Source organism: Saccopteryx bilineata, chromosome 3, assembly GCF_036850765.1.
Source record: "Saccopteryx bilineata isolate mSacBil1 chromosome 3, mSacBil1_pri_phased_curated, whole genome shotgun sequence".
NCBI classification, from domain to species: domain Eukaryota; kingdom Metazoa; phylum Chordata; class Mammalia; order Chiroptera; family Emballonuridae; genus Saccopteryx; species Saccopteryx bilineata.
The window spans coordinates 155,341,008-155,357,428 of record NC_089492.1 but is presented as its reverse complement, the minus strand read 5'-3'; the positions used below and the strand labels follow the sequence as shown (position 1 = coordinate 155,357,428).

The 16,421-nt window shown below is 45.4% G+C and overlaps 1 protein-coding gene across 12 annotated transcripts in view; it reads right to left on the bottom strand.

Annotated features, from left to right (window-relative positions):
• Positions 1 to 16,421, bottom strand: part of FHL2 (four and a half LIM domains 2) — a 75,421-nt gene that overhangs the window by 20,762 nt on the left and 38,238 nt on the right. For 9 of the 12 annotated variants that reach the window (XM_066267869.1, XM_066267870.1, XM_066267874.1 and 6 more), the window contains 2 exons: positions 15,975 to 16,154; positions 1,294 to 1,468 (listed from right to left, as the gene is read on the bottom strand). In XM_066267869.1, coding sequence (XP_066123966.1) covers positions 1,294 to 1,468; positions 15,975 to 16,154 — 355 coding nt within the window. Of the gene's footprint in view, positions 1 to 1,293; positions 1,469 to 14,818; positions 14,840 to 15,974; positions 16,155 to 16,421 lie in introns of those variants that run through there. The other 3 variants (XM_066267879.1, XM_066267880.1, XM_066267881.1) reach the window with 2 other exon arrangements.

Genomic DNA, 16,421 nt, shown 5'->3' with positions numbered 1-16,421 from the left:
TTTCATAGTGATTTCTTCCTAGAACCTATCATTTATGTTTATTAAGTGAACAAATCAATTTTTTAATGTTAAAAATTATGTATGTTACATAGGGGGGGACATAAACATTTTAGAAAGGTTAAGGTGGGGCATGGCACAAAAAAGGTTGGGAAACACTGGTCTAGACCAACTTTTTTTTAACTTCACACATACTTCATCAGACTATTCCACACAATATTATTACTATGAGTTAGATTCTCTTACTATGACCTAAAATCTAAACCTTCCTAGCACTAAAGCAAGGTTTCCTACTAAGAAGCAGTCTCAAGGATGGAGAGATGTTCCTGAGCAACCTGAGGGTTCACTGTTGACCTGATTCCACAGTAGCTCTGTCAGTGTCCTCCTGAGAGAGCCTCAGAGCCCTCAGGCCTCATATCAGGCTACACCCCTAAGTCCTCTATTCCTCAGGGCAGGCCATCTGTACCCCAGCAGCCATCTGACTGGGCTCCCGTTGCTACTTCGCCCTTTGCAGTCTGCAAAGCCTCATGTCCTGAAGATGTTTGTCTGCAGGACAGAGCTCCCTCCTGGTTTCATAAAGCTCTCTGGGACAGATGCCAGATTAAAGGACCCACATGGAACACATACTAAAAACCGAGCTGAAATTCAGATTTAACTCGGAGTTCTATATTCTTATTGGCTAAACCTGGCGAGTCAACCTTCCAGTCACACTCTCTGGCTGTGCAGAGGGTGTCACTGGCTGTAATGGCCAATGAACCAGCCACAGCAACATCTGTACCTTTCTCTCCATTGGCCAGGGTCTAAATCTTCAGCCCTTTTCTCAGGGGTCACTCTCCTTACCCTCATTTCTATGGGTCTAACAAGATATATTTTTTAAATTTTGTATATATTGTTCTCTATTTTTTTAATGAAACATTCCTCTCTCTTGCAAATAAATAAATAAATAAATAAATAAATAAATAAATAAATAAAAACTGCCTTCCTCCTAAACGAGGGACACAGTTGCATCCTCCCTCCTTCAATAGACAAGTCACCTATTGCTGTTCTTGGCATATGACCCAGCTGCTGTCAATCCAGGTTGATCAGAAGGTAGAGTCCATCTGGCCAGAATGTAAGTTCTACACAGGAGGAGTGGAGAGGACTCTATGAACACCTAGCTCTCGCCCTATGCCCAGCACCAGGAGGACACGGGCCCATTTGCTGAAATGACCACATGAGTACAGACTCAGCAAGGAGAAGGGAAGGAAGGGAAAGTGTGCTTGGTGGTGTCACAAGGGAGAAGGGGACACTCCTGACCTGGCATGATGGTCTTCTTGCATTCCTGGCACTTGGATGAGTACTCATGGGAGTAGCAGTCCGTGCAGAGCAGCTGGTCCTCCTTGGCGGCAAAGGGCTTGTCCACCAGTGAGTTCTTGCACCGGGAGCAGTGGAAACAGGCCTCGTGCCAGTGCCGGTCCTTATAGGACAAGTCCTGTGGACCCAGACCACATAAGACAGTCAGAGGAGGGAGGGGCGCAGAGCTGCTCTGTCTGATCACTGTAGAGGGGCTTGTTGCAAACATCTGAGGCAAACGGGTGAAGGGGGCCCGAGGCCCATGGGCATCTGAACTATGACTTTCACCATAGGAATATGCTATGGAGACATGCAGAGTTAGGATGACAATTAGAGACAGACAGGTGTCCTAGGGTGAAAGCCCTGAGTGGACAAGAGTCCGGGGGCCTCTTTGACCCCATGTTGGAACCAGTGTGTCCTGGAAACAGCAAAACAGCAGGATAAGATTCAGTAACAAGCAGTGTCTAGGCTCTTAGAACACAGATCAGGAGTCAGCATGTTCATCTTCTTTTACGTCACCCTCTGAGAACTTCTTCTTTCTGCTCCTTGAGTTATTTGTACTTGCTAATAAATATGTGAGTAAGGCTGGGGACAGGGCTTCAGTCCTCCAGTCTGCTGACTGGGGCTGTGACCTCCTCTCAGCCCCTCAGAGCATGTCATCTGGTCTCCGAGCAGTTCACTGTCACCGCGACACTTCACCTGGTGCCGAAGTGAGTAAGTTAGGCTGCTTTTTTCTTTCACCGCATTTTGGAGCAACCATTTACATACGTGTGTGTGTGTGTGTGTGTGTGAGTGTGTGTGTGTGTGTGTGTGTGTGTGTGTGTGTCTGAGAGAGAGACAGAGAGAAAGAGAGACATGCTTTGGAAAACAACTGCTGTTACGTATCAACTATAAGAGAGACATAAAACATGAAAGTCATCAACGCTTCTCATGTGACAAGCAGTTCTTCGGACCTGCAGGAGTTCTGGGACCATGAGGGAGCTTGGCAAGACCAACCATGACAGGAGGATCATTGTGATAACCAGCAGGAGAGAGCAGCTTAGGGTGGAGGGGGATGTGGGAGAGCAAACCTTAGCGCAGGGTCCTGGTTTAACTGGTGCAGAGTGGGTCAGGTGACTCCACATAGAAGTACCACCAGCTGAGTGTGGAAGTCCCACAGAAGACAGTGAGCTGGGCAGGGGGTTGGAGAGGGAATTCCGGGCAGACAAAAGCATGTGCATGAACGAGGGGCAAGAGGGAGTGTTTGGTGGTGCTGAGTTTTGGGCTCCAGGGACAGGCCAGGGCATGATGGGGGAGTTCCTCCCAGGCTAGACAAGGAGGCCTTTTAGGATCTGACTGCAGTCAAATGTATCCTAAGAGCAGGGGAGAGTGACCTGCTCTGATTGTGTAAGACAGCTGTGCAAGGACAGGGAAATGGGGAAGAGAAAGCAGAGGTGGAGGCTGGCAGATGGTCCCTGCAGAGAACAAGGGGCCGGTGGTCTGGTCTGTGGGAAGAGCAACTAGGGAACAGACAGGACAGGAATTGAGAAGACAGAACCTGTGTCTTTTAGCAAAAGGTGAAAAAGAGAGATGAACCCAGGAGAGAAAACTGCAGACTCTGTGCTGCCCTTGATCTTGCCTGAAAACTACTAAGAAATCTTCTCACACTTGTTAAAATGGCATATGGCATTTGAAAGTACCAATATGAAATTAAAATGACCTATTTATATCTAGTTTCATCTTAAACGAGATTATTTTTCTGTTGTTCCTTGTATTTCCAGCTCTGATCTAGAACTATCATCCATTTACTAATGAGACGGAAATAGGACTTTAGGGCACCGCAGGGCTTCCTGGGCTGGCTCCAGCTCTCGGATGCCCTGAACACCAGGCTGCTCCTGCCACCCACGTCCAGAGCATCCTCCTCCAGATGTCTCTGTTACCGAAACCCAAGTCGGGTTAGAGTGATGCTGAGTGTAGGACGTGAAGACACACATCCTGGACTTGATTAGAAAGATCTAAAACACCAACTCAACTCAGAACCCCAACTAGAACAAACAGTTCTCTTTTGCTTGAAACATAGATTGTGTAGGTTTTCCCAGAACCCTGAGCCAAACTAAAGTTGTCTGAATTGGTGATATCTTTGCACATTGTTTTAATCCAGGGAATTAAAAATATACATCATTGTTGAATCCCATAAACACATCTGGGTAACTGTGAGTGAGGGGCATGGCTTGTATGCCCCCCTCCATGGCTTCTGTCAGAGAAGCCTGCGTTTCAGGACCTCTGGGAGTAGCGTCACAGCGATGCAATATGATAAGGAGTGCAGGTGAGATAAGCATGGGGTTTTCTCCGTGTGGGATTCAATGGGCTCATTTCCGTACGCTGGTGCTCCCCGAGCCCCAACAACCCTGGGTGTCAGGCTGGCGCTGTCTCTCAGGACCCTTGCAACAGCACACTAAAATGCCCATCTCTCTCCATCCTTGTGAACCCAAACCTAGGGGTGTGTGGCCTGGGGGCAGAGGGTTGTCTGGTCTCTTGAATTTCTAGCCTCAAGTATTTTCAGAAATTTGGGGAGAGATTACTAATTTGACAAATGAAATAAGGTCGAAACTGCGTTAATTTGTGTTAATGACTAGATACACAATCTCTTACAAACTTCAAAGCCCATATTTTGTATACATCCCTCCTTCCAAAAGAAGTCATTATTTTTCTCTTCCTAGGATGCCAGGAATGATCACTGTGACCACATTACGAAAGCCACGCTGTGTGGCCCTGCCAGGTAAATATCATCACCGCAACTCACAGGTCAGTTACCTGCCCACAGTCATACTGTCGGCACGTCACCAAGCCAGGGTTCAAGCTCAAGTCCTTCTGATTCAAAGGCTATTTCCAGTGGACATATCAGGTAAAATCCTGGTAGACTCTTTGCTTTCAGAAACTGTACATTCATGAGAGCTGTGTATATCAGTTGAGGAAAAAAAAATCAGAAAAAATGCCCAATTTTATAGCCAGATGAATGCAAGTTAGCATTGTCTTGGTTAAGACTTAAAATGAAGTGGAAGACACCATTAAAGCCTTGTCCAGTAGGAACAGCAATAGCTTCATCTAAGAAGAGCTGGAGTTTTTGATCAAGCTGTCACTGTCATCATCAAGCTGACTGTGGAATAAATACATTTAAAATTTTTTTGGGATGAAAAACAGTATGGCGGTTCCTCAAAAAATTGAAACTGGAATTACCATACAATCCAGCAATCCCGCTCTGGATGCATGCCCACAAGAATGGAAAGCAGGTACATGGGCCTCCTGCTCACAGCATCATTATTCACAATAACCAAGAGGCAGAGCCCACCCCGGTGCCCATTGACAGGCAAATGGATAAACAGAATGGATACATGTCCACTGGACTATCACTAGGGAAAGAAAGGAAATTCTGACATGCTGCAGCACGGCTGACCCTTCACCAAAGTCAGACACTTCCATGAGCTCCCAGAGCAGCCAAATTCACTGAGACAGAAGGCAGAATGGTGGCTGCCAGGGGCTGGGGGAGGAGGGAATGAAGAGTGGTTGTTTAATGTGTAAAGTTTCACATTTAGAAGATGAGCAGTTCTGGAGACCTGCTGCCCAACAATGTGAATGTACTTAACACTACCGAACTATACACTCCAAAATGGAGAAGATGGCATATTTTCTATTACATGCATTTTATCACAACTTAAAAGAAATTAAGAAATAAGTTTTGATTCTTATGTGGCAGGTAAAAACCACTTTTTCAGATGTTAGCTGGGTTCCCTCTGGGCAAACCAGTCACCCCATAAAGGTTTGCTCTTGTGCAAAAGTTGCAAAACCTTTTCTGTGTTCCACGAATCCCTGCATTCCATGAACCTCTCCCTGCTTCGACAAGAAGCCCAGAGGTCTGGCGAGGGGACAAGGGAAGGTCTGAGGCTTGCCTCCTGCAAGATGGTCGAGAGTCGCCCTGGAGTCGGCATCACCCACTCAGGGGCTCCAAATTGTTAGTGGAAAGAGAAGGAAAGGAAACACAAGGTTAAGGACATTTCACCGTTGGGGCTGACTTTAAGAAAAGTTGAGGGAGGAACCTCCACAGAGGACATCGTAAGAGCAAAGCCACCAGATGTCATCACAGTCTCTGTCCTGGTTAGTGAGTCCCCAGATGAGAAAAGAGCAGCGGAGTGATAAATGTGACTGAACAGTTATGATAAAGCTAATTTTAAAATGTTCATGTCATTCAGAAGCACTGCAGAAGTCCACTTCCCAACAGTCAACATTTCTGGCATGAAAACACAACAGCAACCCTCTAAGGCTGGTGTGCTGACATAGACGTTTGACACTAGGAAGTGTCCCTCTAAATTTGGGCACTATTGACAAGTCCTTACGAGACCGCAAGCATCAATGCAAAACTTCCGGACCTTCTAAAGGCCATGCCTCCTGCCGTCACTTCTGCTCTCTCGGTATCCAGTCAAGCTGCTCCCTTTCTTGAAATGACCTGACTTACTAACTCCAAGTGTGGAGCAGCCCTGGCACCGCCATGTCAGCCTGAGAGGCTGGTGGAGAGTGGGGACCTGTATGTGCTTCTTGCCTCATCGTTTGTGTTTCCAAGACACCTTCTCAGTCGCCAGGGTTGAGCTATCTAGGCATTGTTCTTGGGGCCGGCATAACTCACCTGCACAATTTCTCTCTCGGTCTACCTCTTTCTCTTGCACACGCATGCTCACACATCTTTCTGCTTTAACATAAAATAGTTCCTGACCTGTTCATTCAAGGATGTTTGAAAACCTTTTGATAAAATATTTTCCCTAAAAGTAATTATCAACTTATCACTATGCTGTTAAATTTCATGGTGTACAATAAATAAACATAGTCTTTAAACAGGTTTGCATCGCTGTTAGTGCTGGGTCCTCGGTGGGAATATAATTGGCCTAGCCCTCTGTTCTAGCTGCAAAGAGTGGTCTGCTTCTTGGGCTGCATGCAGACCACTCTGGATGCTGGGACAGGTGTCTAAAACACCTGACATATTTCATCCTTGAACTCAAGGCTCTAGATTCAAATCCTAACTAAGAGATACATGACTATGGGAACTATGGGCAAGATATTTAACCTCTCTGTCTCATATTTCTTCTCTGTAGAGTAGTAATAATAATAGTTACCAGTGACTGCAAAGACTGAATAAATTAATGAGTTAATACATGTAAAGCATTTTAACATATAAGACTTATATGGTAAAGCAGATACACCAAGAGTATATAACTTAGTTTATTGTAATTAAATTAACATTAGTATTATATTTCAGAAAATTTATTGATTGATTGATTGTAGAGAGAGGAAGTGAGAGAGAGAAAAACATCAATTTGTTGTTTCACTTATTTATGCATATACTGGTTGACTCTCATATGTGCTATGCCTGGATATCGAACCCACAACCTTGGTGTAGCAGGGTGATGCTCTACTGACTGAACTAGCCAGCCAGGGTTCTTCAATATTAGCTTTTATTCAGATCATAGCTAATGATGAAAATAGTTGCCTCAAAGCCTCACTGGCTGAAATTACACGTACTCATGGAGACAGTCACATGGATTAGCATTTCCTGCACCTTAAATCTCCTATGCTAATAACTACCACTGTACTTTAGTATAGTGTTTTTCATCTCCTCAGCCCTTTAAATCTAAAATTCTTTTTCTCACTCCCTTCTTACTTACTTTGAGCTATACAATACCCTATGATATAAGGTTTTATTCTTATTTTACAGGTGAGCAAATTCAACATAACAATGCTAACAGCCCATGAACTACGTTTTCTACAGCATTCAGCCTTCAATGACTGGACAGAACCAGGTGCATATTTTTCTCAGTCTTTGCCAAGCACAGCAGCATCTTTACAAGCTGGTCTCAACATGCCTGCCCAGCCTCATCCTCTGCTGTAGTGCCCCTTTAGCCCTCCACGCCCTTGCCCAGGCTCGCCCTTGCCTTAGAAGGCTCTTCCCCCTCCTCTCCTTCAACAGACAAACCCCCCTCAGCTGTGAGGCCTAGCCCAGATATCACCTGCTCATGAAGCCACCCAGCCCAAAGTGACAAAGTGACTGGAAGTCACCCCCTCAGGCTGTGAGGAGAGATGTCAGATGCCTCCTTCCAAACTGTCTATGAAAGCCCTTCTGTGACTAATTACACTCTCAGGTTTCTCTGGGGATCTCTTTCTTAGACTTTCATTAGAAAGTCTGAGTGAATACATTCATGTCATAGCTTCCTCCTGGACCCACTTCTTAGGAAAGTCTACAAGATGAAGGAAGAGAGAAAAGCCTTATGGCCAGAGGAAGGTACTGAAGACTGCCAGCTGTTTTCCTAGGGCAGGTGGGGGCCCTGGCCAACACATCCCTGTCCCCTGGTCCCGGGGTGGCAGGATTCCAGGTACAGGGTCCCCAAGCCACGAGGGGACGGGAAATAACACAGGCAGGCCAAGAAGCGAGGGTGACTGCACCCTCCTGCGACTGAGCCGCCCTGAGGTCACACTCTGTGGACATGTCTGTCAAGACTCAAAGGCCCTTCCCTCTTAGGTGGGCGCGGCCACTTTCCTTTGGGATCTCAGCAGCGGGCAGCCCGTTCCCTTGTCAGCCCTGCTGTGGGAACATGCCTCGTGAGCCCAGAGTGAGGGCCACAGACACCACTCAGATGCCATAGGCCCACGGTTAGAAACCACAGATTCTCTGACAGACTTTCCAGAACTTTAAAATGTTCTAAAAATATCTTGGTTTTAAAGTCTTCTAGAGAGAGAGGGAAGAAAAAAAAGAAAAAGAATCTTTTATATATCCCAGAAAAAATATCAAGGCTTATCTGTGCTCACAGAAATGTCATAAATTGTAGTAAAATGTTGATAAACAATGTAAGATTAGGCCCCATGCTTCCTGCCAGATTTTGTATTTTTCCATTTCAGAAACATTTTTAATACATGAAGTGCTTGCAGCCTGGCCCCAAACAAGGGTTTCAGGGGACTCAGCTGAGCTGTGGGGTGGAATGAGTGTCCGGGGGGCACCCTCGCCCTTCAGCTCACTGCAGGCTGCCCTGGGCAACAGGGCGATTCTAGACTGGAGCTGGCCAGGTGCTGGCTCCCCCTTCTCTTCTGCATAACTCCGCACAACTTCTCCTCTACACTCTTCTCCTCACCTCCTCCTCTACACACTGCCTCCCTACTCACCTCCTCCACGCCTCCTCCTCCACTACTCACCTCCTCCTCCACTCGCCTCCTTCTCCACTACTCACCTCCTCCTCCACTCGCCTCCTTCTCCACTACTCACCTCCTCCTCCACTCATCTCCTCCCCCACTCACCTCCTCCTCTGCTCAGCTCCTCCACCACATGCCTTTTCCTCTACTCACCTCCTCCACTCGCCTCCTCCTCCACACACCTCCTCCTCTGCTCACCTCCTCCACCACTCACCTCCTCTGCTCACCTCCTTCTCCACATGCCTTTTCCTCTACTCATCTCCTCCACTCACATCTCCTATGCTCACCTCCTCCACTGACCTCCTCCTCCGTACACATCCTCCGCACTCCTCCTGCACCCCTGTACACAGTTCCTCCTGAGCCAGCAGATGTTCAGCTGCTGGTACCTCAAAACAAACACTCCTCGTGGGCACAGGATCTACCTGATAAATGGGTTCTCAGTATCAGCCGTAAAAGCATATTCTTTTAAACCCTTGAAAACAATGACGAGTGGTGCTTCCTCTGTGGAGCACTGTTCCATCTGTGCCAGTGCAGTTGACTACCCTGAGATAGGCAACCCTGTTTTCAGACATGGGAACCAAGGCTTGTAGGTGGCAAGTCTGGCTCAAGGCTCATCTTGTGGATGTAATGTCACCGCTGAATACTGTGTCCCTTGGTGGGCATGCCTTGCAGGTGACCCTTTGGTTTCATGGACTGAGAGATCTTTATATTACCCATATGGTCATCTTTGTTCCCAATTCTGGGGATCCTGCTCTTCTCAATTCTCTTCAGATATTTTCTCTTATAAGAGATTATCTGGATAAATATACATATCTTAGTTCTCATTACAAACTCTGTGGACAATTTACAAGAAAATCTAAACAGCTGATTGTTGGTCAAATAAATTTGTAAATATGATATATATGTTTGCTTGCTTATAGTTTGCATTGGGTGTGGGGGACAGGCTGTAAGTAGGCCGGGTAGTTATAGCCTAAGGCTTAGTTTTAAGACTAAGCTTTTCCCCACACCCTTGACTGACTGCATAATGTAGGTGGTGCACTCTCATGAGGAACCCAATTATGCCTAAGATATGACTTTGTATCAGACTTCCTTGTTTGTATATTGGATTAAAAGTTTTGATTTCTACACTATAAAATGGGGCAGACCAGGAGATTCTCTCTTGGTTCCTGAGATTCGCATTAGAGAAGAGAGCAGAGAAAGGCCACATGGAGGAGAGGAGAAGCAGCCAAAATGATGGAGTGTTGAAGGAGAAGCCAGTTTGTGCAGAGTTTGTGCAGAGAGAAGGAGATGGGGAACAGAGGTGACTAAGGCTGGTGAGGTAGAGACCTTTGATTCTAGAAAACTTGGATAAGTCAGTAGCTTTGGGAGCCCTGAATGGAAAGGAAAGTGTTTTCCCACTGTGTGTATTTCTTGCCTGCTGGGTGCAAGCTAGGATTAAAGCTAATGGCCCACCAGTTCTTGGCTTCATTGTTTCATTACCATCTATCCGAATCCAATGCAAACCTGCATGGGCCAGGCAACTGTGATGGTGGCTGTGGCTACTGGCTTTACACTGATTCACTCATTAAGCATTAAAATTCACCTCAACAAATACAAGGAGTCAGGATGACAGGATGGACTGAGAATGTATCTGAAATAGTTGCTTTTCCCAGAACAGCCCAGAGAGGCCAGAGGATAGGCCTGTGTCCTGCTGAGGTGAAGAAGGAACAGTTCTCTCAGTCAGACCCTAGGCCCCAAGCCTACATCAGAAGTCTTCTAACAGTATGTGTGACAGATACATCTAGGATTAACCTGGATGTGTGATAACCTTAGTCTTCTGCTTCATCCCCCTGACAGCTTTCTGCCAATAGCCCTCAGAAATTTTCTGTCCATTTAAAACTTTCCAAATGTTAAATGAGAAACTTTTACAGTTTGATGGGTAGACTTGTGCCAATTTGATCATCAATTCAATGTTTCCCATTTAATTAGCTAGGAAGTTGGAAAGAGTGTTCTAGAAACAAACTGAGTACCATTTCTACAACAAGTCACTGCCATCTGAAGGGCCCCAGTCAGGAAGGAGAAGTCCGGCCCCCGACCCTTCCTTGCTGAGGAGGAAGAAACAAGAAGAATGCAAGGAAGGGAGGCTGCAGGGGCAACTGAGTCAGCCAGTTATGGATTAACTATTTCCTATAGTTCTTTGAAAGGGTGACTGGGGCCACTTGCTACACAGACCAAAGAAGACAGAACTTATTGAAAACCCCTTCCCCTTTTCTTTTCTTAAAAGCTTTTAAAAAACAATGTTTACATACTTTAATTTAAAAATTCCAACACTTATTCTCTGATCCCATCCAAACTCACCCTCCCATCCTGGAGCCATGAGAGTGATGTATACCTATAAACAAAGGAATCACAAGCCCCTTGCATGAAAACCTGTATCCTGTAAAAGGTATATAACCTATAAGAAAATCAACTTTGGGGAGCATGTGTATTTGGAGCTACCAGCCTCGTGTGCTTTGCCAGCTTTTAATAAATTCTTTTTTCCTCTAATAAAGTTATCTGAATGTCTATCCTCCATTAGGTCACTTCCTGCTACACCAGGACAAAGCCAGGAACCGTCCACTGACAGAGGCAAGGCAGGCAGCTCTGACTTACAGGACTGGCCACTCATCCAGCCTGCGTCTGCCCTGTGCGTCACACAGACAACATCTGTGGGGTAGACAGTACAGTGCGTGGGTCAGGCACCACCCCATCTGGGTTTTAATTCTAACTCAAGTGTCTCCTAACCCTAGAGTCCAGTAAGATACCCCACCTCTCTCAGCCTCAGTGGCTTCTCCATAAAATGGAATGAAAATGTCCCTCTCTATGGAATGTTACGAGAAGTTTAGATTATGCAACTAGTGCATTTTCCCAGTGTCTGGAACAAATCCATCAATCAGTGGGGGTCAAATAAGTTTGCAATTATGATGCACATGTTTGCTCGCTTATAGTTTGCATTGGGTGTGGAAGACAGGCTGTAAGCAGGCAGGGTCCTTATAGTCTAAGGCTTAGTTTTAAGCCTAAGCCTTTCCCACCCTTTAATACTAAGATCTTCTCAAAACTAAGTTTTTCCCCACACCCTTGACTGTTGCATGATGTGGGGTGGTGCACTCTTATAAGGAATTCCATTTATGCCTCAGATAAGTGGTTTTGTATCAGAGACTTCCTTATTTGTGTACTGGCTTAAAGGCTTTAATTTCTACACTGTAAAATAAGGGAGACCAGGGGCTCTCTCTCTTGGTTCCTGAAATCAGCATTGCATAGGAGAGGCAGCCTAGATGGTGGAGTGCTGAAGGAGAAGCTAGTTTGTGCAGAGAGAAGGAGATGGGGAACAGAGGTGACTAAGGCTAGTGAGGTAGAAACCTTTGATTCTAGGAATACTCGGATAAGTCAGTGGCTTTGGGAGCCCTGAATGGAAAGGGAAGTGTTTTCCCACTGTATGTATTTCTTGCCTGCCAAGTGCAAGCTAGGATTAAAGCTAATGGCCCACCAATTCTTGGCTCTGTTGTTTCATTACCGACTGTCCGAATCCAATGCAAATCTGCATGAGCCAGGCAACTGTGATGGTGGCTGCAACTACTGGCTTTACACTCAGTGTGTGGTAACTTTTATGACAACTATTGCAAACTTCCCTGAATGCTAGTTTTAGATTCATAGAAGGATTTTCATTCGTTATTTCTTTCTCTTCCCAGAACCTTCTAGGGCACATGGATGGTCTGTTGGCCTCTCTGACTCCATAACCCTGCTCACACAGACATGGAAAATTAAAAGTCTGGGCTGAGTATATATGGCCAAAGTTTATTAAAATCACTGATTGATAAATGCACACTACCTATAGCCATATCTGGAACTACTGGCCAGACTATCATTTCTTTAACTTTTTGAATTTTTGAAACCCAAGAACATAGGTAGATAAACCCATCCATAAAAAAAAATCTATAATCAGGCTAAAAAAATATTTGTTGCTATTTATAGGAACAGTATAGTGTGGGAAGATGATGAAATTTTATTTGTATTACCTATTCTCAAGTAATCCACCGGCCACAAAAAATAAATGGTTTTTACCCCTTGAGATTTCAGCATTTACTCAAAGTAACTAAACAGAAGAAAAGAATGTAAGTGTCACTGCATAGAACTGATGTTCAAACACGTGTCATCAAACTACAATAACAGGTAAAAAGCGGTCAATACCGATAAGATTAGTCTGATTCCCATAGGCTTGCCAGTATTTTAAAATGATACACATACCCACATCCTTCAGATGGAGAATTGAGGCCCATGATACCTATGCTATTTTCAAAGAAGAGAATGGCCACAACATCTACCAGCTCAGTTGCTCTCTTGAGTGCGTTTTTGTTTTGTTTTTTTGTATTTTTTCCAAAATGAGAAGTGGTTGGGGGTGGGGCGGGGCGGTAGAAAGACAGACTCCCGCATGTGCCCGACAGGTATCCACCCAGCAAGCCCACCAGGGGGCGATGTTCAGCCCATCTGGGGTGTTGCTCCATTGCAACCAGAGCCATCCTCAGCACCCGGACAAACTTTGCTCCAATGGAGCCTTGGCTGCCAGAGGGGAATAGAGAGACAGAGAGGAAGGAGAGGGGGGAGAGTGGAGAAGCTGATGGGCGCTTCTCCTGTGTGCCCTGGCCAGGAATCGAACCCGGGACTTCCACACGTCGGGCTGACACTCTACCACTGAGCCAACCAGCCAGGGCCTTGAGTGCACTACCTTTAACTTTACTGAAGTAACAAACATTTTTTTTGACCATTGCTTCCTCCACAAAGTCAACTACATAATTAATTTGGAAAGTCAAGAAAACTATTCAAAATATTCAAAAGCATCAAACAGCGAGATCTAACTTCAAGCCAGCATCTCTTTTTCTTCCAAAATGTAGACAAGCACCAGGTGTAACTCCACTTATAGTAAACCGTTCATCTGGGTTGGAAAGTTCAGCATGATTAACTCCTGACTTTATACTAGTCATGTTGATTTTGGCCCCATTTGGAGAATTCTTGAGTTTGCTCATAAAGCATGTGCTGAAAGGTATCAAGGTTTAAGGGTCTTTCCACTAAATCATAATGGAGAAAATGGTGATTTTTGTTTTGTTTTTACATTAGTCACCAGTCAAGGATGACTAGCCCCAAATATCCAAAATATTTCCTTTAAACTAGAGTTGTTCTTTGTCAGAATAATAGCGGAACCTTGCACCTCCCTCTTTTCCAAGTAAAGCTTTTACAAAATAATAATTTTTTTCTGCTTAGTAGTTCTTACTCAAACCATACATTTTCACTGATGGTTTTTATAATGAAAACTGATAAAAGAGAAAGGGCAAAGCTTCTGAGCAGTGTGTGGAGAGAACGTGTTTTGTAAACAACAGGGAAAGTAGTTGGAAGGAAAGTGGAAGTTTTGAGTTTAGAGTGAAGCCATCAGCTGCCATTTACACACAGGGCCTTGTAGCTACTACATACTTTAATACACTATGAAGTGGGCACCCTTCTCTTACCTCCAGTTTAGAAATGTAAAGACAGACACAGGAGGCCAAGCAGAAGGTCCAGTTCACACAGCTAGTGAGCCAGAGAACCAGGTTTGGGCAGTTTAGCATCTGAACTCTTAGGCTCAACCTAGTCAATAAACGGAAAGGACTAAGAATGTCCATTAGGTACGGGGAGACATCCTCAGAAAAGCTACAGCTAAAAAGGTATTCAACTTCTAGACTAGCAAGATCAGCTATGCTTTGTTCATGATGGCCAGACTGCTGCACCTTTCCAAGTTTATATAGGACAACCTCTGAGTTTCATTTCTTTGACACTAGGCATGCCATTCCTGTCCTGAAGCCAAAAGACACACAGCCCAGCTTGGCCTCTAGCGGCCTGTGTTGCACATCTTTTGGCCTCTTTTCACACAAGATGGAAATCATTCCTCACTTGTCACTAAATACCTAGCGACAGAAACAGTGGGGGCAACCCCAGCTTACTGCCTTTCCTAGGAAGGAATGATGTGGTAACATAAAGAAATACAAGCAACATGCACTGGGAGTGTTAGCATTGTCCCTATGCACACAGCCCAACTCAATCAGTCCGCACTTATGTGCTGATATTTATATCAACAGAAGAGAGGGACAAAACCCCAAGAGTATAAAAGAATGAGAGCGGAAAACAGTAAAATACCATAAATTGCCTTAAAGTTCATTACTCTGGGAATTCCTTTAGAAATTTCAAAGTGAACTCATTTTGTACCAAATCTGTGGCTCTCAGAAGGACAATCACTTACGTGTTTGTCACGAGTATTTCAGCAGCCGTCTTTCTGGTGAAGATATCAGAAGTCTCAGAGACATAGATGAACCCCAGGGGTGTCCTTCAGTGGTCCAGTTTGACCACTCAAGTATGCTGAGAAGTACAAGCCTGGGTCCCCAACACTCTGCCCCAGTCGTCGGCACAAAGGGTCGGTCGGTGGTCTTAGTTGAACCTGCTGTGTCATCCACAGCAGGAGAGCTGAGAATTCCTAGGTTGCGTGTCTTTCCTCTTGAAAATAAAACAACACAAATCCTGACCTTCTGACACTAAAGAGAAAAGAGCTCCTCATATCCCAATGAACTTCCTGCTTTTAACTAACCATCTACCTGGGAATCAGCTCCAGCTCACTCATGTGCCTATTCATTCAGCAAATATTTACTGAGCAGCACCTGCTCCTGTGAGTCAGTAGGAGGCCAAGAGGAGTAAGAGAGCACTGCCCTCAAGAAAGAGCAGCACTGGGAGCTGAGGCGGTTGAGAGATGAGGACACAGACAACAGACAACAAGGATGTAAGAAAGGAACTTAGGACGCACAAAAAAAGTCTTAGGAAAGCCCTTATCCAAGTGCTACAGAATCAGTTGTGGGCAGAGACCAAACGAGTGGAGGGAAGAGGCTCGAAAAGACTTCTGGAAGGGCCTGACCAGGTGGTGGTACAGTGGATAGAGCGTCGGACTGGGACATGGAGGACCCAGGTTCGAGACCCGGAGGTCACCAGCTTGAGCGCGAGCTCATCTGGTTTGAGCAAAGCTCACTAGCTTGAGCCCAAGGTCACGGGCTTGAGCAAGGGATCACTCGGTCTGCTGTAGCAAGGCACATATGAAAAATCAATCAATGAACAACTAATGTGCTGCAATGAAGAATTGATGTTTCTCATCTCTCTCCCTTCCTGTCTGCCTGTCCCTATCTGTCTCTCTGTCTGACTCTCTCTGTATCGCCCACAAGGAAAAAAAAATATTAAAGAAAATAAAAGACTTCTGGAAAAGTCTGAGCCCATCAGAGTGGCATTTCCAAGAGATAGCATTTCAAGAGGTGATGAGATCAGGACTTCAGCACAACCATGCAGAATGCCTTGTTCTTGGGAGTGGGGGAGAGGGGTCCAGGAGTCATGCGCACTGCCCAGGGGAGGCCCAGTACCTTGCAATTGCAGCCAATGGGCTTCCTGCATTCCTCGCACATGCTGGCATAGAGGGCCTCAAAGCAGGCCACGCAGTAGGGGCTCTCCTCCCTCAGGATGTACTTCTTGCCAAAGAGAGATTCTTTGCAATGGTGGCAGTCAAAGCGCTCAGTCATTGTGACACCCAGCTTTTCAACAGCCTATCAAAAAGAAGAGAAAACACATGTTCCAGTGAGCACACCGCACATGCCGTGCATGCTCAGGCATCAACTGCTGGCCATCAGTGTCATCCCTGACCAAAGGAGGGGGGCTCACTCCTCTGGGTGAAGAATTGAAACTCTCCCTTGAAATGGTCCTAAATTTCAAAATGTTTTAAAAACTTTAGCTGGAGGTAGTTTGATGTTTGAATACATTCCATAACTTGAAGAGTCCCAACTGTTGTTGGCTGTGTCAGAAAAAGCTACCTC